A 25860-nucleotide genomic window follows, 5' to 3' on the forward strand; every position below is an offset into this window, starting at 1 on the left:
GTCTCGAAGGCCGCCTTGGAGTACGCTTACCCGAAGGTCGGTGGATGAATGTCCATGACTGCTGAAGTGTTCCCCGACTGGGAGGGAACCCTCCTGTTTGGCGATTGTTGCGCGGTGTCCGTTCATCCGTTGTCGCAGCGTCTGCATGGTCTCGCCAATGTACCATGCTCTGGGGCATCCTTTCCTGCAACGTATGAGGTAGACAACGTTGGCCGAGTCACAGGAGTATGAACCATGCACCTGGTGGGTGGTGTCCTCTCGTGTGATGGTGGTATCTGTGTCGATGATCTGGCATGTCTTGCAGAGGTTACCGTGGCAGGGTTGTGTGGCGTCGTGGACGCTGTTCTCTTGAAAGCTAGGTAATTTGCTGCGAACGATGGTCTGTTTGAGGTTGGGTGGCTGTTTAAAGGCGAGTAGTGGAGGTGTGGGGATGGCCATAGCGAGGTGTTTGTCTTCATTGATGACATGTTGAAGGCCCCAGCTTCTGTCGCGACACTACAGACTTCCTACAAAAACTCAGTACCCACGGACCAGTTGAACCAGGAACACTTCTCACCACGATGGACGTCTCGGCACTATACACCAGTATCCCCCACGATGACGGCATCGCTGCGACAGCATCAATACTCAACACCAACAACAGCCAATCTCCGGAAGCCATCCTACAACTCATCCGCTTCATCCTGGATCACAATGTCTTCACCTTCGATAACCAGTTCTTTACCCAAACACACGGAACAGCCATGGGGACCAAATTCGCACCCCAATACGCCAACATTTTCATGCACAAGTTCGAGCAGGACTTCTTCACTGCACAAGACCTCCAACCAACACTATACACCAGATACATCGACGACATTTTCTTTCTATGGACCCACGGCAAGGAATCACTAAAGAGACTACACGATAACATCAACAAGTTCCATCCCACCATCAAGCTCACCATGGACTACTCCTCAGAATCAGTTTCTTTCTTGGACACACGAATCTCCATCAAAGACGGGCACCTCAGCACCTCACTCTACCGCAAGCCCACGGACAACCTCACGATGCTCCACTTTTCCAGCTTCCACCCTAACCACGTCAAAGAGGCCATCCCCTATGGACAGGCCCTGCGAATACACAGGGTCTGCTCAGACGAGGAGGAACGCGATGGACACCTACAGACGCTGAAAGACGCCCTAGTAAGAACGGGATATGACGCTCGACTCATCGATCGACAGTTCCGACGGGCCACAGCAAAAAATCGCATAGACCTCCTCAGGAGACTAACACGGGACGCAACCAACAGAGTACCCTTTGTCGTCCAGTACTTCCCCGGAGCGGAGAAACTACGCCATGTTCTCCGCAGCCTTCAACATGTCATCAATGAGGACAAACACCTCGCTATGGCCATCCCCACACCTCCACTACTCGCCTTTAAACAGCCACCCAACCTCAAACAGACCATCGTTCGCAGCAAATTACCTAGCTTTCAAGAGAACAGCGTCCACGACGCCACACAACCCTGCCACGGTAACCTCTGCAAGACATGCCAGATCATCGACACAGATACCACCATCACACGAGAGGACACCACCCACCAGGTGCATGGTTCATACTCCTGTGACTCGGCCAACGTTGTCTACCTCATACGTTGCAGGAAAGGATGCCCCAGAGCATGGTACATTGGCGAGACCATGCAGACGCTGCGACAACGGATGAACGGACACCGCGCAACAATCGCCAAACAGGAGGGTTCCCTCCCAGTCGGGGAACACTTCAGCAGTCATGGACATTCATCCACCGACCTTCGGGTAAGCGTACTCCAAGGCGGCCTTCGAGACACACGACAACGCAAAATCGTCGAGCAGAAATTGATAGCCAAGTTCCGCACCCATGAGGACGGCCTCAACCGGGATCTTGGGTTCATGTCACGCTACACGTTACCCCACCAGCGAACAAATGTTATCTGTTTTTAATATAATGGGTCATTTGCTGGCTCTCTCTGCCTTCCGGATGTTTCTGCCTCTCTCTGTTTTTCTTCTCTGTTTTTTTTTCCTGTTTGTTTTTTTGTTGAATGTGTATTCGGGGGTTCTGCAGGTGACACCTCTCTGTCTGAACACGGTGATTGCCTTGGCAACGGGCAGTTGCAGGGGCAGTCTGTAAACACCATGTATTGTTCTATATGTATAAATGCGTAGGCTTCGAGGAGATCCTGAAACATTTACCTGAGGAAGGAGGAAGTCTCCGAAAGCTTGTGAATTTAAAATAAAATTGCTGGACTATAACTTGGTGTTGTAAAATTGTTGACAATTGTCAACCCCAGTCCATCACCGGCATCTCCACCTCATCCTTCTAGGTAGTGGAGGTCGCAGGTTTGGGAGGTGCTGCCCGTGAAGCCTTGGCCAGTCTCTGCAGCCAGGTATGCCGGTGGATGGGGCGCCTGCTGTGTCCTGGACGGTGTCAATCTCCTTGAGTGTTGTTTTGCCTTCTGTTCTTAAAGGGGCTCTGCCTTCTGTTCTTAAAGGGGCACCCTCCTCAGGCAAATTGAACAATGTTTATGTGGACAGCAAAAATGAAGCTCAACCAGTGCCGCGTGTAATCTGATCCAAGTCACTGGCAGTAACCGGCTGAGACTCGTCTCAACGCCCTGAGCATTTACAATTCATGGCCCAGTGAGTGAAGGCGACAGCCCCGACACATCGCGCAAACTGAAAGCGCTCCGACCCTCTCTAAACACGCGGCCTCCCCTGACCGAACATTCACCGGACCCGAGGGAGCCGAGCCGAGCCGGCCTTTCATGAATTAAACTCCCCAAAACACCCTCCCGCCCCCCGCCCCGGTCGGGCGCACCCGACTGCCCGGGGGGACCAGCGGACGGGGCCGAGCGGCTGGTGCCCCGGTGCCGTTTGTTAATCACGATCAGTACCTGGTGTCGTGGGCTGCTTCTGGTTGGCTGCCATGATTTAAATCCCGTGCCAGCCGCCGGGCATTGGTGTCTCGACAGGCGGTGCTCGGGGCTGGTGGAGCGGGGGTGGGCCGTGGACCTCGGGGCTGGTGGAGCGGGGGTGGGCCGTGGACCTCGGGGCTGGTGGAGCGGGCAGTGGGCCGTGGACCTCGGGGCTGGTGGAGCGGGCAGTGGGCCGTGGACCTCGGGGCTGGTGGAGCGGGCAGTGGGCCGTGGACCTCGGGGCTGGTGGAGCGGGCAGTGGGCCGTGGACCTCGGGGCTGGTGGAGCGGGCAGTGGGCCGTGGACCTCGGGGCTGGTGGAGCGGGGGTGGGCCGTGGACCTCGGGGCTGGTGGAGCGGGGGTGGGCCGTGGACCTCGGGGCTGGTGGAGCGGGGGTGGGCCGTGCTCCCCGGTGCTCTGGGCTGGCGGAGCGGCGGTGGGCCGTGCTCCCCGGTGCTCGGGGCTGGTGGAGCGGCGGTTATCCTCGGTGCTCTGGGCTGGTGCCGTGGGCCGTGCTCCCCGGTGCTCGGGGCTGGTGGAGCGGCGGTGGGCCGTACTCCCCGGTGCTCTGGGCTGGCGGAGCGGCGGTGGGCCGTGCTCCCCGGTGCTCTGGGCTGGCGGAGCGGCGGTGGGCCGTGCTCCCCGGTGCTCGGGGCTGGTGGAGCGGCGGTGGGCCGTGCTCCCCGGTGCTCGGGGCTGGTGGAGCGGGGGTGGGCCGTGCTCCCCGGTGCTCGGGGCTGGTGGAGCGGCGGTGGGCCGTACTCCCCGGTGCTCTGGGCTGGCGGAGCGGCGGTTATCCTCGGTGCTCTGGGCTGGTGCCGTGGGCCGTGCTCCCCGGTGCTCTGGGCTGGCGGAGCGGCGGTGGGCCGTGCTCCCCGGTGCTCTGGGCTGGCGGAGCGGCGGTGCTCCCCGGTGCTCTGGGCTGGCGGAGCGGCGGTGGGCCGTGCTCCTCTTAACTGGTGGAGTCGAGTCTTTGTCTGTCGGAGTTGAGCGACTTCCTAAATACAAAAGGACGCTCGGTACGTGCTATCGTCACCCGCCCGCCCACTCCGCCGAATGCTAAAAAATTGGATTGTGATTAGACTGGGTTTGGTTCAAGTGGAGAACAGTACGGGCACCCATTGAATGGGCTGAATGGCTGTTTTTATGTACTCTAAAATTCTGTGATCCTGGTATTGCGGGCGTACCCCGAGCACATCTTAACCTGGGAGAAATGTGAGGGGTGGATGAATTACACTTCAGTTACACTGCACTGCTGGTTTGAGACAGAAGCTTCACAGTTTGATTTCCAACTCATTCCTGCTTGTATACATGCCAACAAGCATTTTGGAGATCTGGTCAGCATACACCGAAATGACAAAAATCTGCGCAGTAACCAGACCCTTCTTCCATTAGTCCTAATCCTAATTGAGTCTGGCTGCTAATGCACCAGACCAAGTCCCTTTCTCCAGTCAGAACTGCTTGCAGTGATGGTGGCAAGTATTGTGGTCTCCTAATCTGTAAACAGGAACACTCGCAAGAGCAGGATCCGCCTACAACACATAGAACTGGCGATTCATGCCATCAGCACTGGGAGCAGAGGGACATGGTCTGCACCTAGACTCAAGTAGGAGCAGAACTAAATGGGCAGTGATGAATGGCTAGCAATGAAAGGGAGAAAATGGATGTCTTTTGAAGGGGAAATGGACAATGAAGGGGAAAGGGAGGGAGAATAAATGAGTGATGGAGAGAGAAAGATATGGTTTTCACCAGGGCGGGACGAGGGGCGGGCGACCAATCTGCTCCCAGGTGGCGTGTCAGGAGGCTTCAGGCCTCCATTTTTCACTAATTCCTGATTTCAATCCCAGGGGCTGGGATTCCTGGGCCTTCTGTTTTACGTCTCATGAAAGGAGACAAGAAGGCCCGAGATTAACAGTAGGTGCTCGGAAAGGCACAGCTTGTGGGCCCAGAGGAGAGGAGTGCTTCCTCCAGGCCCAACAAGCCTACCTGCACTGACACCCCCCCCCCCCCCCCGATCGCAAACCCCCGACTCCGATCACGGACCCCCAACCCCCGATCGTGGACTCCCGACCCTGATCCCCAGACCCTGATCCCCCGATCCCCCAATCCTAATCCCCCGACCCCGATCCTCCCCCTCCGACCCCGATCCTCAACCCTGATCCTCCCCCTCCGACTCCCGACCCTGATTCCCCACTCCGATCCTCCCATCCCTAACCCTCCCCTTCAACATCGCGGACCCCTGCGGTGATCCCCAATCCCAACACCCTCCCCGTGACTGACCCCCGATCCCATCCTCCACGACTTGGCCACCTATGCCCACTCGTGCCCCCGCCCACCCATGCCCCTTGCCCACCCATGCCACTTGCCCCCCTCGTATACCTATGCCCCTTGCCCACCCATGCCCCGTGTCCACCCATGCCCCCGTGTGCCCCCCCCCCCATCCATACAAACAAAGACTTACCTGATGACGTCCTCTCCCTGGCTGGTCTGCCGTCCAACTGAGACCAGCCTGTCAATCAGCCTGTAATCCAACAAAAACAAATAAAAGACGTCCTTATGTCAAAATCGTAAGGACGTCCGGGAAACCCGTAATGATGGGGTTCCCGACCTCAATTTGACCCCCCTGCCCCCTTCCTGGCTCCGTTTTAAAATCACTCTCAGTATGTCTCTGTGAAATGAGTCCAGAGAGGGCAGGGTGCCTTTGCAGACCAGGCCGGTGGAGGGGTTGGATGTATGACAATAACTATTGAGGTAACTTTTGGGGAGGTGATGGTTTGGTTCATCTGTTGAAAATGTCACCTTGTGTTTTTTTTTCAGATTAAAAATCTACCAATTGTGAAGTGCTTAAAATGAACCAGAATGCATTTTTAAAATAAAAATTCTAAATTTCCATTATCCAATCCCCCCCACCCCCCAGTATGCACAACCAATTTTGTGCCTTTAATATTTGGATTTTCCCTTAAGACTTTCATCTACTTATGAACGGCTGGTATAAAAGTAGTGTTGGGCATGGAGGGTGTGTTCATGCGCAGCCTGTCAGATTGTTAATCAGCCTGCAAATCTTTCCACCACCTCACACTATTCTCCAAGGGAAGGGTGTGAAGATGCATAAACAACAACAACTCCTAATAAATTAGATTTAGCCAGTCTGCTGCGATCAGTGCCTTCAGGTATGTGATTCCCAGGTGCACACTAGTCAAGTCTTGCTGATAGGAGGTATTTCAGATTGTATAAAGAGAAACAAAAACATTAGTACTACTTAGGTTTTGAAATATAAGCTGTACTTTGTACAGTTGCACAAACTTATTCCTCTACTCCTTCCTGCTCTCATGTTCCGATGTGATTAGAGCTTAGGATGCTCTTGAAATAAATATTACAAGAGATGGACTTATGTTGCTTGGTGGCCAACAAAAGAACTTGCTGAATTATCAGCAGTTACAATAGAGGTAAGACATGGTTTAAAATGGCTGCCATAGAGAACTGCAAGGCCAACCAGAAGAAATATTAACATTCCTAACCCTGAAAATGGAATGTCACAGGTCTTCTGCACTTTCATTGTAAGCAATGTGGATGGAAGCATAAAATTACAGAGAGATGTTAATAGATTAAGTGAATAGGCAAAACTGTGGCAAATGGATTTCAATGTAGGCAAATGTGACGCATCCACTTTGGACCTAAAAAGGATAGAGCCGAATACTTACTAAATGGTGAAAAGCTCAAAACAGTGGAGGTCCAAAGAGACTTGGGGGTCCATGTACATAGATCATTAAAATGTCATGGACAGGTATAGAAAATAATCAAAAAGACTAATGGAATGCTGGCCTTTATATCTAGAGGACTAGAATGCAAGGGGATAGAAGTTATGCTACAGCTATACAAAGCCCTGGTTAGACCACACCTGGAGTACTGTGTTCAGTTCTGGGCACCGCACCTTAGGAAGGATATATTGGCCTTGGAGGAAGTGCAGCGTAGATTTACTAGAATGATACCTGGACTCCAAGGGTTAAATTACGAGGAGCAATTACACAAACTGGGTTTGTATTCCCTGGAATTTAGAAGATTAAGGAGTGATTTGATTAAAGTTTTCAAGATATTAAGGGGAACTCATAGGGTAGCTAGAAAGAAATTATTTCCGCTGGTTGGGGAGTCGAGGACAATGAGACATAGCCTATAAATTAGAGCCAGAACTTTCAGGAGTGAAGTTAGGAAACACTTCTACACGCAAAGAGTGGTAGAAGTTTGGAACTCTCTTCCCCAAACAGCTGTTGATGCTAGCTCAATTGTTAATTTTAAATCTGAAATTGATGGATTTTTGTTAACCAAAGGTATTCAGGGATGTGGGGCTAAGGCGAGTATGTGGAGCTAGGTCACAGATCAGCCATGATCTCATTGAATGGTGGAACAGGCTCGAGGGGCTAAATGGCCTACTCCTGTTCCTATCTTCCTATGTTCCTGTGCCCAGGCAGCTATACGACAACAAGCTCTAAGATGGTAGTGCACAGTTTCTTCTTTTTCCTCATCCAAAGCTTCAATCATCCATCCCAGATTGCAGCCATTACTAGCCTCCTTCCTGAACCAATAGCACAATCCCATTCCCTCTCAGAATTAGGGTTGGACATAAGATCAAAAGAGAGCTAGAATGGAAAAAAAATTCAGTCCATCAAGCCTACTCCTTCCGCCACCCAAGTGTGAGTACATCGGTCATCAATTCCTTCTATCCAATATCTCTACACTCTCTTAAATATGGAGAATGCAACCCATTGAAAAAGAGAAAACTTCAAGGTGATCTAAATGGCATTTTAAAGATCATGAAAAAACGATGATGCAGACAAATTGCAAAGGGTTTAAATATTGGGCAACACAAATTAAAAACTGGGGCCTGAGAATCCTGAGGTTGGGGAGAGCACAATGCTGGCAGTTTTTGCACGGGGTGTAAAAATGTAGGATGGAACCCAGGCTCACCCGGTTTCCGCCCCATTTAAAATACATCCCAAATTCCGCCAGATGTGAGGGCAAAAGGACGAAGCACCTGTGCTAAAAACTGTCCAAATATGCAAATGACAGAATTAGAACAGAATGACAATACCCGTCCTAAATTCCCTCACCATCTCCCTTGTAACAAGCGTCTGTATAAAACAGCCTTTCTTGCCAGGACCAGCTAATAAATGGAGTCTTAAAGACAAACAGTTGAATCTTTTTGATAGGAAAACCATTTTTGGTTTTAACTTTGCTTTAGTTGCAGTATTTTGGATATTTTTTCCCCCTGTTAATCTGAAGTCTTCAACTTCAAAACCAAATGTTCATGGAGAGGGTTCTCCCCCTAGAGAATTTAAGATCAAATCTGTAAAAGCTGCAAAATGAAGTTCCCAGTTGGGATTCCATTGTCTATCATATTCCTCTTAGAGGAAGAAAAGGAGGAAGTGCAAGTGGCTGCATAGGAACATTTGGGTGTGTCCCTTATATAGAACTTTGTTTTAAGGTTTTATCTTAGTGATATTGACTAACTCTTGAAGATAATTAAAAATAAAAGTTTTTTTTAGTTAAAATAGGAGAATCAGCATTCTCTCAATTCATGTAATCCAATGCCTGCCTCTGGGCTGCCATGGGGTCAGGATCAGGGACAACTGCAATACTTTGCCAGTTTAGTTTTGTGCATGTAAAATGCACTGCTGCTTGGGATTATTGAAGACATGTGCTGTAAGGATTTCAGTTCACAAATTAACATAGGATCAGATTTACTGGACCCCGTAAAGGTGTATTAGAGTCTGTACAACTACTTTTATTTTTAAGTTTAAAATGTCTGTAACTCTTCTAATGGAATTGAATTTTGGTTTGAATTATAATGGGTTCTAAAATTGCAGAAATATCAAAATTTAAATTTTCTGAGGATGCCCTACATCATGGCCTTGATTTTAGGAGGGAGGCGGGTTGGCAGCGGGGGGTCAGCGCCCAGTGAATTCGGGGTGCTCCGCACGCGATCGCAGCAGAATTGAAGGCACTTACCTTGGCTTCCGGGTTTCCCGTCCTAGACCTGCGCAGCGGGCACACTGTGCAGCCGGATCACAGGCTGTCAGCAGGAGGAGCCCTATTTAAAGGGGCAGTCCTCCAATGCTCCTCCTGCAGCAAACAACCAATTTAGGAGCATGGAGCAGGCCAGAGGCAAGGCTGCTCCAAGGTTTTCTGACTCCTCATTCCAGGTACTGCTCGATGGGGTGAGGAGTAGGAGGGAAATTTTTTTCCCTTGGATGGAAGGAAGTGTCCTCCCTCCACCACCAAGAAGGCCTGGCTGGAGGTGGCCAAGGAGGTCACCAGCAGTGGCAATGTGTCCCGAACCTGGGTGCAGTGCAGGAAGAGATTTAATGACCTAATCAGGTCAGCCAAAGTGAGTATACTTACGCATTCTCCCACACTCCGTCTTCCACATCACCTCCACGACCACACAACTCCTTCTGCACTGCCACCACAACGTTCTCGCATCACTCCTCACATCCACTCAGCCATCATCCTCACCTTGCCTGCACTTACTCACCGCTCCAGTTCCCATTCGAACACCAACACCCAACCCAATCCTCATACAATCTCATGGCTATGTCTCACACGCACCCTCCCATGCATCTCCCTCACGCTCAACCCCACCCACACCAATGCATGCAGCGGGTCACCATGCAACCATCACTCAATCACGCCTCTCTGTATTTTGCCTTGTTAGGAGAAGAGATGCCAGAATGCCTGGGAGAGGGCAAGGACTGGAGGGGGCCCGCCACACCAGGTGGTCTTAACGGACACAGAGCAGCAGGCACTCGAGATAAGCCGTATGCTGGAATGCCTGTCCGTGACGGACGCCGAGACTGGGATTGCACAAGCGACTGGTGACAGAAATCTAACACTTAGCACACATGATAGCGAATGATCTTAGCATCAATTGGCATCTGCAGCTCCTCAACATCTGTCCACATGCTTAATATTGCTTTCTGTTTTCTTGCAGGCCCATCTGTGACCACCGTGACTGTGGAGGGCAATTCCTCAGAGGACCTGCCGGCCTCTGAGGGTCCATCGTCACATCTGAACCATCCATCCACCAGCGCAGATACACACACCTCGGTGGGACCCCGTCCTCCCTTAGTTGGGCTTGCACATGGTGAGTCACCACGCACATGTGAGCACGAGCAGACCCTGGTGGCAGGGGCAGCCGCGGAGAGTCTACGTCGGTGGGAGCACTCTTCTCCAGGCTCTGCTCAGCTGGACCCAGATGCTGAACCCTGGGGGCCAGCCATGAAAAGGAGACTCATCGAGGGGCAGCAGCACATTGCCGAGGTACTGGAACAGTTGCCACGCGCACTCTCCACAATCGTGCAGAGGATGGAGGAGTCCAACTCCTGCATGCGTGGAATACTGTCACAGGGACATGAAGGCATCTCTGAGATAGTGTCGCGGGTAGGTGGAGGAATGTCTGTGATGGAGGAAAGGCTAGCCTCCATCGAGCTTCAAGCACGGCTCAACAATGAGTCCATTCAGGCCCTGACAACGGCCGTTCGGATTCAGGGTGAGCAACATTCTGCCGCCTTAAACAGGCTGACAGATACCTTACAACTGGCCTTCCAAGGCTTCACACAAGTCCTCCAAATTGTCGTCCAGCAGGGTGGAAGGAGTGATATGGGCCTGGGCCAGGAGAGGGATGATGGTGAAAGGGGACATGGAAGTGGGGTCGCCACTCAAAGAACTCCCACGTCTCGCCCGTTGCCCCCCAGCAATGCTGCCCCCTCTCCAAGTGGCCGAGTCTGCCCCTGCACAGGTGCAGATGCAGCAGTCTTTGGAGGGGCCCTCACGGGCACCGAAACCCAGAGGGCGTCCGCGTAAAGCATCTCATCGGTCAAGGCATGGACAAGAGCAACCTGACACTACCTCTGCTGAAGCCACAGGGGTAGCACCACATAGGGGTTCCCGTAAATGTAAGGCGAAGGATTTGTGAGCACAAAGGGGATGCACGGGGTGAAAGACGAAATGTCATGTTTTTCATTTATTTTCCTTTGTTTTGCAAAAAATCATAAAAATTGTTATCACCACTACTGCCACGTCTTTGAAAATCTTGTCTGGTTTGCGCAATAATGCCCTTTCCTGAGGATCACCATGAAGACCCACACCTGATGCCACCATTGTGTCACTGCAGAATGGATGTAGGTGTATTTGCAGGGTTCTTTTATGCAGACGACTGAGAGACGCCGGCGATGTCCCCGTTGGCACCCTGGAAGGATGCGGAGGAGAAGTTGTTGAGGGCAGTGGTGACTTTGACAGCGACAGGTAAGAAGATGGTACTCGGCCCAGCCGGGAACAGCTTAGCATGAAGGAGGCTGCAGATGTCCACGACTACATGTCGAGTGACTCTGAGCCTCCGTGTGCACTGCTGCTCAGAGAGGTCCAGGAAGCTGAGCCTTGGTCTGTAGACCCTGTGGCGAGGGTAGTGCCTTCTGCGACGCATCTCTCTCTGCGGTTGCCCTCCTTCCTGCTGTGCAGGTGGATGTGTCACAGCACTGCGTTGTGGAGCTCCACGTGTTAGAGGTGGACGGCGTGGCCGGCGAGGCTGGTGATGCTCTTCGTCCTCCGAGGAGGTCATGACTGCAGGTCATGGCGGCCCCCATCCGGAAGATGTACGTTTGAGGGGGTCCGCAACACCGGGGTTGAGGTTGCAAGGTTGTGAATTTTATTGTTAGGAGGAGGGTGGTGGAGGCCAAACTTTGTCCAAAGTGACAGAGTGGCCTCCTGCAATGAGTGAGGGTCTCCCCCGCACACCTGTCAAATGGACCTTCGCAGCTGCTACAGGCTGGTGGCAGCAACACGTCCATTTCAACTGGGAGTGTTTCCCCCAGTACGGGAAACAGTCTCAGTTTAGTTGAAAATCCCACCCCTCCTAAAATATCATGTCAATCAGGTCTGCAAACGACCTGGAGTATCTACTTAATTGGTTTAAGTGGGATCCCGCTGGCTTTAATTGCCGGTGGGAGTCCCGCATGCGGGGGCTGCGCATGTATCTACGCACGTCACTGGGGAACCCGGAAGTGGGCGGGTTGGAGCCGGGCTCTGGACCCGCCCCGGGAATCCACGATTTTCGGAGCCTCCCCGACACGAACCCGCCAGCTCGGAGGTCTGAAAATCGAGCCCCATGTCTTTACCATCCACATCTCCCTCCAGTAATGTCTAAATCCACCACTGATGCAAACTATGCTTTTGTGTAATTTAGGATTTTTTTCCTGCAATATAATTGATGGGATGTTGGATATACCTGAGACTTAAATTATGACAAGCCCCCTGTCCCACTGCACTCTCAGTTTAACTCCTCATCTTCTTGAGTCATAAAGCCTACATTTAAGACTGTTTTTGGTGTATCAGCTTTTTGAGAACTGTTTCAGCTTTGGTTTGTGTCAGTGTTTAAACTGGGCAGAATGTACTAGAGAGGCTCGGGAAGAGGAGCCTAGGTGCCCAGCCTGAATAAATTAAAAGCTCCATTGGCAAGACTGCTGTGTCAGTGACAGAATCCAAATAATGCATTAAATTTGTTCATTTTCACCAGTCCAACCAGCACACGATTGTTTCCTTTAACCTTTATTATTTAGTTCTCTAAAAAATGTTCTCTTCTATGTGTTAATTTGGTTTTGTTTCTGGCTTCTGGGTTTTCTATTTTGAGTTATCAAATTTTAGTGTTTTTCCTCCAGTTGTGTTTTCTGTTCTCAAATGCTTCCCATTTCTGGTTTTTGAGGTTTCCCAGCTTCTATTTTATGATCTCACTAGTTTCTATGCAGTGCCATTGACAAATTGCTTAACACTATGTTCAGTATTTATTTAAGAAAAGAAAGAACTTGCATTTGTATAGCAACTTTCGCACCCTGAGAACAAGCCATCTTAGATTTAGTAATAAGTAATGAGCCTGAATTAGTAGATAATCTAATGGTAAGGGAACACCCAGCTAACAGTGACCATAGCTGAGAGGAGCCGAGCCGAGCGGAGGGAGCGTCCGATAAAAGGCGGGATTTCAGAGCGCTGAGAACAGCTGAGAGGAGCCGAGCCGAGCGGAGGGAGCGTCCGATAAAAGGCGGGATTTCAGAGAGCTGAGAACAGCTGAGAGGAGCCGAGCCGAGCGGAGGGAGCGTCCGATAAAAGGCGGGATTTCAGAGTGCTGAGAACAGCTGAGAGGAGCCGAGCCGAGCGGAGCTGCGACCGAGTTCGAAGTGACGTCAGGAATCAGATCGGGACGCGACACAGGGGAGGCACCTGATTGGGGAGTAGGTTCAGGTGAGTATTTCTACTTATCGACAGTAACTGAAGTAAAAGGAAAGGGAAGGTCTGCAGGTCTTATAGGAAGTAGCGTTTATTTTTTAGTGAATCAAGGTCCCTAGTGTAGTTAACATTCTCTAAATTGAGAACAATTTAAAGGAGTAAACTCCTTAAAGGGAGTGGTAAGTAGTTTTTCTTTCCTTTTTTTTCTCTTGACATTGCAGTTGTTGTTAAGCTAACTTAAGGGTTAAGTCATGGCAGGAGATCCCAGAACCGTGTCATGTTCCTCTTGTGAGATGTGGGAATTCAGGGCTCCTTCCTGTATCCCTGATTCCTTCACCTGCGGGAAGTGTGTCCAGCTGCAGCTATTGTTTGACCGCTTGACGGCTCTGGAGCTGCGGATGGACTCACTTTGGAGCATCCGCGATGCTGAGAAAGTCGTGGATAGCACGTTCAGTGAGTTGGTCACACCACAGATAAAAATTACTGAGGGAGATAGTGAATGGGTGACCAACAGACAGAGGAAGAGTAGGAAGGCAGTGCAGGGGTCCCCTGCGGTCATCTCCCTCCAAAACAGGTATACCGTTTTGGATACTGTTGGGGGAGATGGCTCACCAGGGGAAGGTGGCAGTGGCCAGGTTCATGGTACCGTGGCTGGCTCTGCTGCACAGGAGGGCAGGAAAAAGAGTGGCAGAGCTATAGTGATAGGGGACTCGATTGTAAGGGGAATAGACAGGCGTTTCTGCGGACGCAACCGAGACTCCAGGATGGTATGTTGCCTCCCTGGTGCAAGGGTCAAGGATGTCTCGGAGCGGCTGCAGGACATTCTGGAGGGGGAGGGTGAACAGCCAGTTGTCGTGGTGCATATAGGCACCAACGATATAGGTAAAAAACAGGATGAGGTCCTACAAGCTGAATTTAGGGAGTTAGGAGTTAAACTAAAGAGTAGGACCTCAAAGGTAGTAATCTCAGGATTGCTACCAGTGCCACGGGCAAGTCAGAGTAGGAATGACAGGATAGCTAAGATGAATACGTGGCTTGAGAGATGGTGCAAGAGGGAGGGATTCAAATTCCTGGGCCATTGGAACCGGTTCTGGGGGAGGTGGGACCAGTACAAATTGGACGGTCTGCATCTGGGCAGGACTGGAACCAATGTCCTAGGGGGAGTGTTTGCCAGTGCTGTTGGGGAGGGTTTAAACTAATGTGGCAGGGGGATGGGAACCGATGCAGGAAGTCAGTGGGAAATAAAATGGTGACAGAAACAAAAGGCAGTAAGGGAGAGTGTACAGAACATGACCGGACAGATGGTCTGAGAAAGCAGGGCAAAGACCAAGGGAAGTCTAGATTAAACTGCATTTATTTCAATGCAAGAAGTCTGATGGGCAAGGCAGATGAACTCAGGGCATGGATGGGTACATGGGACTGGGATGTTATAGCTATTACTGAAACATGGATAAGGGAGGGGCAGGACTGGCAGCTCAATGTTCCAGGGTACAGATGCTATAGGAAAGATAGAGCAGGAGGTAAGAGAGGAGGGGGAGTTGCGTTCTTGATTAGGGAGAACATCACGACAGTAGTGAGAGGGGATATATCCGAGGGTTCGCCCACTGAGTCTATATGGGTAGAACTGAAAAATAAGAAGGGAGAGATCACTTTGATAGGATTGTACTACAGACCCCCAAATAGTCAACGGGAAATTGAGGAGCAAATATGTAAGGAGATTACAGACAGCTGCAAGAAAAATAGGGTGGTAATAGTAGGGGACTTTAACTTTCCCAACATTGACTGGGACAGCCATAGCATTAGGGGCTTGGATGGAGAGAAATTTGTTGAGTGTATTCAGGAGGAATTTCTCATTCAGTATGTGGATGGCCCGACTAGAGAGGGGGCAAAACTTGACCTCCTCTTGGGAAATAAGGAAGGGCAGGTGACAGAAGTGTTAGTGAGGGATCACTTTGGGACAAGTGATCATAATTCCATTAGTTTTAAGATAGCTATGGAGAAGGATAGGTCTGGCCCAAAAGTTAAAATTCTAAATTGGGGAAAGGCCAATTTTGATGGTATTAGACAGGAACTTTCAGAAGTTGATTGGGAGAGTCTGTTGGCAGGCAAAGGGACGTCTGGTAAGTGGGAGGCTTTCAAAAGTGTGTTAACCAGGGTTCAGGGTAAGCACATTCCTTATAAAGTGAAGGGCAAGGCTGGTAGAAGTAGGGAACCTTGGATGACTCGGGAGATTGAGGCACTAGTCAAAAAGAAGAAGGAGGCATATGACATGCATAGGCAGCTGGGATCAAGTGGATCCCTTGAAGAGTATAGAGATTGCCGGAGTAGAGTTAAGAGAGAAATCAGGAGGGCAAAAAGGGGATATGAGATTGCTTTGGCAGATCAGGCAAAGGTGAATCCAAAGAGCTTCTACAAATACATAAAGGGCAAAAGGGTAACTAGGGAGAGAGTAGGGCCTCTTAAGGATCAACAAGGTCATCTATGTGCGGAACCACAAGAAATGGGTGAGATCCTGAATGAATATTTCACATCGGTATTTACGGTTGAGAAAGGCATGGATGTTAGGGAACTTGGGGAAATAAATAGTGATGTCTTGAGGAGTGTACATATTACAGAGAGGGAGGTGCTGGAAGTCTTAATGCGCATCAAGGTAGATAAATCTCCGGGACCTGATGAAATGTATCCCAGGACGTTATGGGAGGTTAGGGAGGAAATTGCGGGTCCCCTAGCAGAGATATTTGAATCATCCACCGCTACAGGTGAGGTGCCTGAAGATTGGAGGGTAGCAAATGTTGTGCCTTTGTTTAAGAAGGGCGGCAGGGAAAAGCCTGGGAACTACAGACCAGTGAGCCTGACATCTGTAGTGGGTAAGTTGTTAGAGGGTATTCTGAGGGACAGGATCTACAGGCATTTGGAGAGGCAGGGACTAATTAGGAACAGTCAGCATGGTTTTGTGAGAGGAAAATCATGTCTCACGAATTTGATTGAGTTTTTTGAAGGGGTAACCAAGAAGATAGATGAGGGCTGTGCAGTAGACGTGGTCTACATGGACTTCAGCAAAGCATTTGACAAGGTACCGCATGGTAGGTTGTTACATAAGGTTAAATCTCATGGGATCCAAGGTGAGGTAGCCAATTGGATACAAAATTGGCTTGACGACAGAAGACAGAGGGTGGTTGTAGAGGGTTGTTTTTCAAACTGGATGCCTGTGTCCAGCGGTGTGCCTCAGGGATCGGTGCTGGGTCCGCTGTTATTTGTTATTTATATTAATGATTTGGATGAGAATTTAGGAGGCATGGTTAGTAAGTTTGCAGATGACACCAAGATTGGTGGCATTGTGGACAGTGAAGAAGGTTATCTAGGATTGCAACGGGATCTTGATAAATTGGGCCAGTGGGCCGATGAATGGCAGATGGAGTTTAATTTAGATAAATGTGAGGTGATGCATTTTGGTAGATCGAATCGGGCCAGGACCTACTCCGTTAATGGTAGGGCGTTGGGGAGAGTTATAGAACAAAGAGATCTAGGAGTACAGATTCATAGCTCCTTGAAAGTGGAGTCACAGGTGGATAGGGTGGTGAAGAAGGCATTCGGCATGCTTGGTTTCATTGGTCAGAACATTGAATACAGGAGTTGGGATGTCTTGTTGAAGTTGTACAGGGCATTGGTGAGGCCACACTTGGAGTACTGTGTACAGTTCTGGTCACCCTATTATAGAAAGGATATTATTAAACTAGAAAGAGTGCAGAAAAGATTTACTAGGATGCTACCGGGACTTGATGGTTTGACTTACAGGGAGAGGTTAGACAGACTGGGACTTTTTTCCCTGGAGAGTAGGAAGTTAAGGGGTGATCTTATAGAAGTCTATAAAATAATGAGGGGCATAGATAAGGTCGATAGTCAAAATCTTTTCCCAAAGGTAGGGGAGTCTATAACGAGGGGGCATAGATTTAAGGTGAGAGGGGAGAGATACAAAAGGGTCCAGAGGGGCAATTTTTTCACTCAAAGGGTGGTGAGTGTCTGGAACGAGCTGCCAGAGGCAGTAGTAGAGGCGGGTACAATTTTGTCTTTTAAAAAGCATTTGGACAGTTACATGGGTAAGATGGGTATAGAGGGATATGGGACAAGTGCAGGCAATTGGGACTAGCTTAGTGGTATAAACTGGGCGACATGGACATGTTGGGCCGAAGGGCCTGTTTCCATGTTGTAAATTCTATGATTCTATAATATGATAGAATTCGATATTAGGTTTGAGAGGGAGAAGGGTGAGTCATGAACCAAGAATTTAAATTTAGGTAAGGCTGACTTTGGAGGGATGAGGCAGGAATTGACCACAGTAGACTGGGCAGAACTAGTAACGGATAAAGCTATGGATAAGCAGTGGGAGGTGTTCAAAAAAGTATTTGGTAGAATACAGGACCTGTACATACCCCAAAAGGGCAAGAGCTCTACTTGTGTAATTCAATAACCTTGGTCAACAAGGGAAGTGAGAGATAGTATAAAACTAAAAGAAAGGGTTTATACAAAGGCAAAGAAGAGTAGAGATCCCATGGACTGGGAGAGATATAAAGAACAGCAAAGGGGTACAAAGAAAGTGGTAATAGCTGCAAAAAGGGAATACAAGAAAAAGCTTGTGAGGGATATCAAGGAGAACAATAAAGGTTTTTACAAAATATATTAAGAGAAAGAGGGTGGCTAAGAATAATGTGGGCCCCTTAATGACAGATGCAGGTGATATTGTAATTGGAAATCAGAAAATGGCAAACTTACTAAATAGCTTCTTTGTATCAGTCATCACATTAGAGGATCAGGATAAAATACCAGAGATACAAGGAAAAGTAAAAATAAATCAAGGGGAGGAACTAAGTAGTTTCAATATGAGTTCGCAGCGGGTTGGGATCGGGTTTCCCATTTTTAAGAGTTTCCCCTTCATTTCCTTTCCCACTGAAGTGTAACAGCAGCATGACAGGGCTGTCTAATCCCACCGGATTGCTGGCTTTCCTGAAGTACCGGGGCCGATTTTTAGCACCTGTGTGTTCACCTGAGCCTACATAAGCTGAAAGGACTTCTACTCCATCTGTGTGCAGCTGGTCAGTGACCTACAACACCATATCATGAGGATCAATGCCTGCTTTCCTGGCAGTAGCTGCATTGTTTTCAATTTTAAACATGCCAGGTTTATTTAAAGGTAAAAGGGACTGAAAACATGGCTCCTTGGAGACCAAGTTTACCCTCTTCAGCAGTGGCCAATGACATCTTTGTGACAGCTACGGAGCTAGGTAGAGGACAGTTATAATGAGATCCGTGCAACCACCAGAATTGTTACTGAGCATCTTGTAGCAGTCTTTCAGATGTTTTATCAGGTGCCTTACAGTAGATCCCACCCTAATACAAAACAAAAAGCATTATGCTGTCCTTGTACAAGACTTTGGTTAAGCTTTATCTAGAATATTGTGTCAAGTTTTGATCTTCTCATATGTTTGATGATATAGAAGCCCTGAAAGAGGTTCAGAAGAGGGACACTAGATTGATACCTAGTGTAACTTCCCTTTGTTACCATGAAAAGCTTAGACACCTGTGTTTTTTTTACAATAGAAAAGCATAGATTTTGGGGATATTTGATTGAGGTCTTTAAAGTAATGAAAGGACTTGACTTTGTCCATGTGGATAGACTATTTGAGATAAATAGGTAAGGGAGAATCAGGAAATATGTGTATAAGCTACTTAAGTATAGCGTAAGGAGATCAGGAGATTTTCCTTCTCACAGAGGGTCATCGATGCCTGGAATAATTTACCAGCTAGCGCAACGAATGTGGAATAGCTGCAAGCATTCATAACGATGCTGGATGTGTTCCTAGCTGTGGCTGATATCACAGCTTACAAAAGGTAGGTGGGATATGGAGCGATATGTCTCATGGTCACTGTGGTCTCCTGGAATTCAATTTCATCGCCTTCAGGGGTTCAGAGAGGAATTTGCCAATTTTTTTTTCCAGAATTGGCCCAGGTTTTTTTTTGCCTCTCCCAGGAAATTATGTGGCTACTGGTAGGTGCGGGGGAGGGGGGGTTTGATGGGGATTATGGTGCTCAACTGCACTATGACGGCATGGGATAGGCTCAATGGACCAGCTGGTCTTTTTCTGTTCATAACCTTTGTATGTTCGTATTCCTGATAGCAAACCCTTTGGTGCCAGTAAAGGAAGCTCGAAGCAAAATAAATAAATAACAGCAACTAGCACAAAGTCTCATGAAAGGCCAAATGCCATCTGAGGGGAAACAAAACATAAGAAGGGCCTTTAAGAGACCTAATGCAATTACCTTTAAATTCTGTCGGCCTTTTAAAGGTCCTTCTGCCTACAGGTCTGCTTGAGGCCATGTTCCTGGCTGCTTTGGGCAGGAACTTTGGATGCTCGGCCCATGCTCAAGATAGAGCCTTAAATCAATGGCAGAACTGATTTCCCCTCAATTTCCTGACCTCTACTGTCCCTCGGAGTGCCACGTAGATGAGAAACAATCCCAAAAATAAGGGTGCTAGACGGGAAAAAGTCAAATGAAGTGACATAAGAAGGGATCTGACCCAAATTGACTGAGCAGAAAAGTTAGCAAAGAGGTTGATGGAAATTTTCAATCTGAGATGAATACAGTACAAAATAAATGCACTACTAGAAGATGGCATCAAAAAATAGAGTTTCATGGATACATATAGAGATTAAACTAAACTGAAACTTAAAAGGGGAGCATGTAATAAAATTGACAGTGAACAAAACTAAAGAAAATCATGAGGAATATAGAAAGTTTAGTGGGGAAGTGAAAAGAGAGATTAAAAGGGCAAAAAGGGAATATGAAAAAATGCTAACAGATTGTATAGAAGTTTATAGTAAGGGCTTTTATAAGCATATAAAAAGTAGAAAAATAGTTAAAGAGAGGGCAGGACTACTCAGGGATGAAGAAGGGACTGTAATTGTGGATGGTGAAGGTATGGTGGAGATATTAAATAAATATTTTGCATCAGTTTTTATAAATGATGGTGGAAATAAGAATGTAAGTGTGGGATATGGATATGGAATAATATTAGAGATGACTAGAAAAGGAATTGATTCGAAAAAAAATTAGTAGAAATCAAGTCACCAGGCCCTAATGCGATACACCTAGACTGTTGAAAAAAGTTAAAGAGGAGATTACAGAGGCTCTAGCCACAGTTTTTGAATCCCACTTAAATGTACAAATTGTTCCATGTGCCTGAAGAGAAGGGAATAAAGGATAAATTGGGTAATTATAGACCAATTAGTCTAATGTCAGTTGTGGCAAACTCTTTGAATCCATAATTTGATAAAAAATTAGTAAGCATTTAGAAATGCATGGGTTAATCAAGAGCATGGATTTTCTAAAGGCAATTCATGATTTATAAACTGAATAGATTTCTTTGAAGAAGGGATATATTAGATAAAGGGAATGCAGTAGGCGTGGTATAAATGGATTTTTAGAAGGCATCTGATAAGGTATCTCATATAAACTTTTATAAAACACTGGTTAGGCCTCAGCTGGAGTATTGGGCACCACACTTTAGGAAGGATGTCATGACCTTAGAGAGGATGCAGAAGAAATTTACTAGAATTGTACCAAGGATGAAGGACTTCAGTTACCTGGAGAGACTGGAGAAGCTGGGAGGTATGGTGGAGAAGGTTAAGAAGGGATTTGACAGAGGTGTTCAAAATCATGAACGGTTTTGATAGAGTAAATAAGAAGAAACTGTTTCCAGTGGCAGAAAGGTCAGTAACCAGAGGACACAGATTTAAGGTGATCACCAAAAGAACCAGAGGCGACATGAGGGAACATTTATTTACACAGCGAGTTGATATGATCTGAAATGCACTGCCTGAAAAGGTGGTGGAAGCAGATGTAATAATAACTTTCAAAAGGGAATTGGATAAATACTTGAAGGGAAAAAAATGGATAGCTGTTTCAAAGAGATAGCACAGGCAGGATGGGCCGAATGGCCTCCTTCTGTGCTGTATTATACTATGAAACTATGAAACTACACTAAGAGGCTTGGTAGAAAAAATTAGATGTATATTACAAGAATAAATGTAGCAACATGAATAGAAAGTTGATTGATGGACAGGAAACAAAGGGCGTAAATGTGTGTAGCTTGGATTGGCTGGAAGTGATATACTCCAGGACCCCTGGAATACCACTGACCCAGTGCTGGGTCCACTTTTGTTCTCGGTACATATAGAGGATCTGGACTTGGGCATAGGGAGTACAATCTTGAAACTTGCTGATGACATAAAAGTAATGGGTTTGGCAAATAGTGAGGAGGACTGTAAAAGACTTTAAGAAGATCTAAACAAGTTAGCAGAAAGGATAGACAGGATGTTACCAGAATTGAGAGGATATAACTATCAAAAAAGATTGGACAGGTTGGAGCTCTTTTTCCTGGAAAAGAGCAGACTAAAAAGAGACCTGTTAGAAGTCTTGAAAATTATGAAGGGGTTCGATAGGGTGGATTTAGAAAAACTGTTTCCACTTATGTGTGAGTCCAAAACAAAGGGGCAGAAATAAAAGGTAGCCACTAACAGATCAAATAAAGAATTTAGGAAGCATTTCTTTACGCAGAGAGTGGTGAGAATGTGGAACTCGCTGCTACATGTTTGAAGCAGATAGTAGTGATACATTTAAGGGGGGGCTTGATGCATACAGGAGGGAGAAGGGAATAAATACACTATTAATGGTGTTCATCTATACATTATAAAGTAGCGAATTTTCTTTTTGCATAGTCTCTAAATCACCAGAGTTCACTGAAGCATTTGAAAACTAAATTAGTGCTGTATGGTGGACAACACAATTATACACAATATACTACCACAGACACAGGTAATTCTGTGACAATCGTGTCCTATTTCCAGATTATTTTAACAGATTATGGAAATATTTACCACAATATAATGAACACTTTAATGATACTACCAAATGCCAGAGAGAATGATCAGTACATATTATATAGATTTGCCAAGTCACTTAATTATTGAAAAGGGTGAAATCTGCTTTAAAAAGTTTAGTCAATAAATCAGAATGATTAAGTAACATCTAGTGAGAAGAGGTAATTAGAATGGGAGGAGGCTCATTTGGAATATATACACTGGCATAGACCAGTTGGGCCAAATGGCCTGTTTCTGTGTTGTGGTTTTTATGTAATTCTATGTAGCTTCTAAGTGGAGTCACTGTTGGTATGTACATAAATGTAGCCACTGTTTTGTACACCGTAAGGTCCCACGATAAGCAATGAGATGAATGACTCGTTAATTTTTTTGGAGGTTTTGATTGAGGGAATAATATTGGCCAGGGCACAGGGTGAATTCCTTCCTCTTCTTTGAATAGATCTCTTACTACAATACTTTCTTCTTCAGTTGCAAAGTGTGGATGCTGTTGAGTGCAGATTTCACTAAGGCTGCTTAATGATTATCTGACAAGAGGTATTCCTCGACAAGAATGGAATAAATCCATTCAGTTTATCTTCCCATTCCCCCTCCCAGGATAGAATAATCTAGTACAGAGAAGTAAGGCAAATGACAGAAGTCTGCAGCATTTAATAATTTCAGTATTTTGTATAAAAAGAAAAGTGATTTTTACTTAGTGCTGGCATCATCAAGTGGCACAGGAGTGGTACTGTCAAGGTCAGTGTTGTTGTTCCTTTGACAACTGGATAAACACTTCTCACATGGACTGAGAAAGTATTTTCAAACCAATCACAGTTAGCTTCATTCTTAAAGCAATTATTGACTTTCCAAAAAAAAGCAGCACTTGGCTTGTGCTGTGGTGTAATGCATCAATAATGGAAGTTCATGATAAATATGTGGCCAAATCATTATTGAAGGGAAGAGGCTTTGTTTCCAATTATTTTTTTATATATATATTCATTTTCGGGATGTGGGCATCACTGGCAAGGCCAGCATTTATTGCCCATCCCTAATTGCCCTTGAGAAAGTAACGGTGGGCCTTCTTGAACCGTTACAGTTCATGTGGTGAAGGTTCTCCCACAGTGCTGTTAGGTAGGGAGTTCCAGGATTTTGACCCAGTGACGATGAAGGAACGGCGATATATTTCCAAGTCAGGATGGTGTGTGACTTGGAGGGGAATTTCGAGATGATGGTGTTCTCATGCATCTGCTGCACTTGTCCCTCTAGGTGGTTGAGGTCATGGGTTTGGGAGGTGCTGCCACAGAAGCCTTGGCAACTTGCTGCATTGCATCCTGTAGACAGAACACAATGCAGTCACAGTACACCAATGGTGGAGGAAGTGGAGGTTTAGGCTAGTGGATGGGGTGCTGATCAAATGGTCTGCTTTGTCCTGGATGGGGTCGAGCTTCTTGAGTGTTGTTGCAGCTGCACCCATCCAGGCCCAGACAAAAATCTACCCCCATATTTCAACTGTATGGTCGAGGGAGTGTTGTCCTACTGGTCCTTCAGATAGGAGGTGATGCAGGAGCAGGAAACATTTGCTACATCCCGGGAGCTGCCATGGGCAACCTGCAGCAGCTGGAGGAGAATGTGCATTAGTATTCCTCTGAAATCTCTGCAATCGGAAAGGCTTTACAAAAATGCAGGCTACCATGGAGTGAATGGCATCTGCACAGCCATCTGTAGGGGAGGCCCTAAACAGTGAAGGATCAAGTGCTGAACAGCATTCTCTTGCCACTGAATGGCGCCACTGGGACGAATTTGTTTTGCCATCGACATTAGCCTTGCCTTTAAATGTCTGCTACAGTCCTTTAAACAGCAGGCTGGAATTCCTTCCCCTACCATTGCCAGGCACCTGCACCATTAGGGGCACATCCAGAGCACTCGACATCGCAGCAAAGACAGAAAGTTCAGGGTAAGGTGTTAGGCCTCCTCCCAGAAACCAAGTACAGTATAGTTGCTTCTAGTGACACCCTTTGCAAGGGGCCATTTAAAAGAATTTGTTTCCAAATCTTCAGGAGTCCAGGCCAAAATCAAGGCTTGGGTACTCAGGTGATCCTCACATCTCACCTTGGGTGAACTGGCATGTCTTATCACACCAAGCGTACCTGCGCTGACCATCCAACAGGTTCCAATTAAGGTGTGGGAAGCTCTGATGTTTAGAATGCCTAACCATGACCCTGTGCCCCCTTATATCAGTGGCCATGTTTGGGGCTGATGGAGATTCTGTCCCCAACAAGCCATCCCAAAAACTTTGGAATATCTGAGTCCCAGCCTGGTTACTGGCTGTTCCGCTGTACTCCCACCAAAGGAACTGCAGCATTACGCCAGAACAGCCATGGAATTTCAGGGCTGGTGAGACCAGTCGTTCCAGCTGACCCAGGGACAGATGTGGGGAACCATATGGGGGTCCAGGCAAAGGTTATAAACTTTGGCGGGGTAAGCAGTGGAGATCCAGTCTTAGTGCATTTCAGCACTTAAGCCAAGATGCATCAACCCGCAGATTTTCGTGCCATGATCGTAATAAGCTTACTGATGTTCAGTTACAGCAAATAATATTTTTCTATAGATGTGTTCTGACTAGGGTTGCCAACTCTGGTTGGACTTATTCCTGGAGTTTCGGTCACATGACATTCGCTGCAGTCTGCAAATGTTTTCACATTTACTTTAATGGCTTAATATCTGTGCTTTGCTGAGGGTGCCAATGACTGACATTGAAGGCAATAATTTTAAACGACTGGCCTGAGTGTGATAGTGTTGAAATTGAAGCTCAAGGGTGGCAATGCATATTCTGTTATATTGAGAATCTAATACTTATCTTGCAAATTCATCATCACTGGACTTTTCTTCTGAGCTAGAGACCGCGTCCTCTTTATCACTTGGCTCCTCCACCAGGTAAGAATCATCCTGCTCCTGCCGGCTCATTGGCAATAAAGCAAGGAAGGCTGACTGCTGCAAGCACAGCGAGATTCCTTGTGGCTGGTGCCGCTCCACTGTTGTAACCTCGATGTGGAGATGCCGGTGATGGACTGGGGTGGACAAATGTAAGGACATTTGTTGTAACCTCACAGGAAGCGAGGCAAGTCGCCTCTCCAGCGAACTTAAGGGTTGCGGGGGCGGGACCAGCTGTCAGCCATGGAGGATATTCCAGCGGAGAATCGCTCAATAGGCAGCACCTCCAGCTCCACGGAGGCAGGTAGGATGGTGCGGGGTGGGAATTGGCAGATCCGGGGCAGGTGGAATTGAAATTTTGAGCTGCTGGAAGGGTGAAGGTGCAAACTTGAGCACGGGGGTACTTTTCTTTCAGATCGCCAGCGGCATTTCAGGAGACTCCCAGGCAATCCGGGAGGGTCGGCAACCCTAGGATATATGGTATCCAGGGTTAAGAAAGAATCTGGGGAAGGATTTAATTTAGTGTTTCCTCTATCAGAGGATTCAAACAAAGCAGCACATTTTACACCCCCACAGCAGTACTGGACCGTGAAGGTGCTATGGTAACATTCCATGTGCCTCCAGTAAAATTTAAAAAATAACTATGCATCCTGACCTTAGAGAGCAGGCATTCCAAATGTGACATTAAACCATTTTCTGCTAACTTATTTGCTTATTGATTTTATTTTGCTCCATCTGGAGAGGTGGGGCAGAGTAAGAATAGCCTCTTATGCTGCTCTCCAGTGCCGCAGGGTAATTGAAGCAATGTGTTAG

General features: G+C 47.5%; 1 protein-coding gene across 1 annotated transcript in view; it reads right to left on the reverse strand.

Annotated features, from left to right (window-relative positions):
• The window catches only part of LOC137326457 (caspase-6-like), a 31622-nt gene extending 27733 nt beyond the window's left edge, over nt 1-3889 (reverse strand). Inside the window, exon 1 of the mRNA XM_067991570.1 lies at nt 2912-3889. Coding sequence (XP_067847671.1) covers nt 2912-2945 — 34 coding nt within the window. The 5' untranslated portion in view covers nt 2946-3889. The remainder of the gene's footprint in view (nt 1-2911) is intronic.
• Nucleotides 3890-25860: the final 21971 nt, after the last annotated feature.

Source organism: Heptranchias perlo, chromosome 1 (genome assembly GCF_035084215.1).
Source record: "Heptranchias perlo isolate sHepPer1 chromosome 1, sHepPer1.hap1, whole genome shotgun sequence".
NCBI classification, from domain to species: Eukaryota; Metazoa; Chordata; class Chondrichthyes; order Hexanchiformes; family Hexanchidae; genus Heptranchias; species Heptranchias perlo.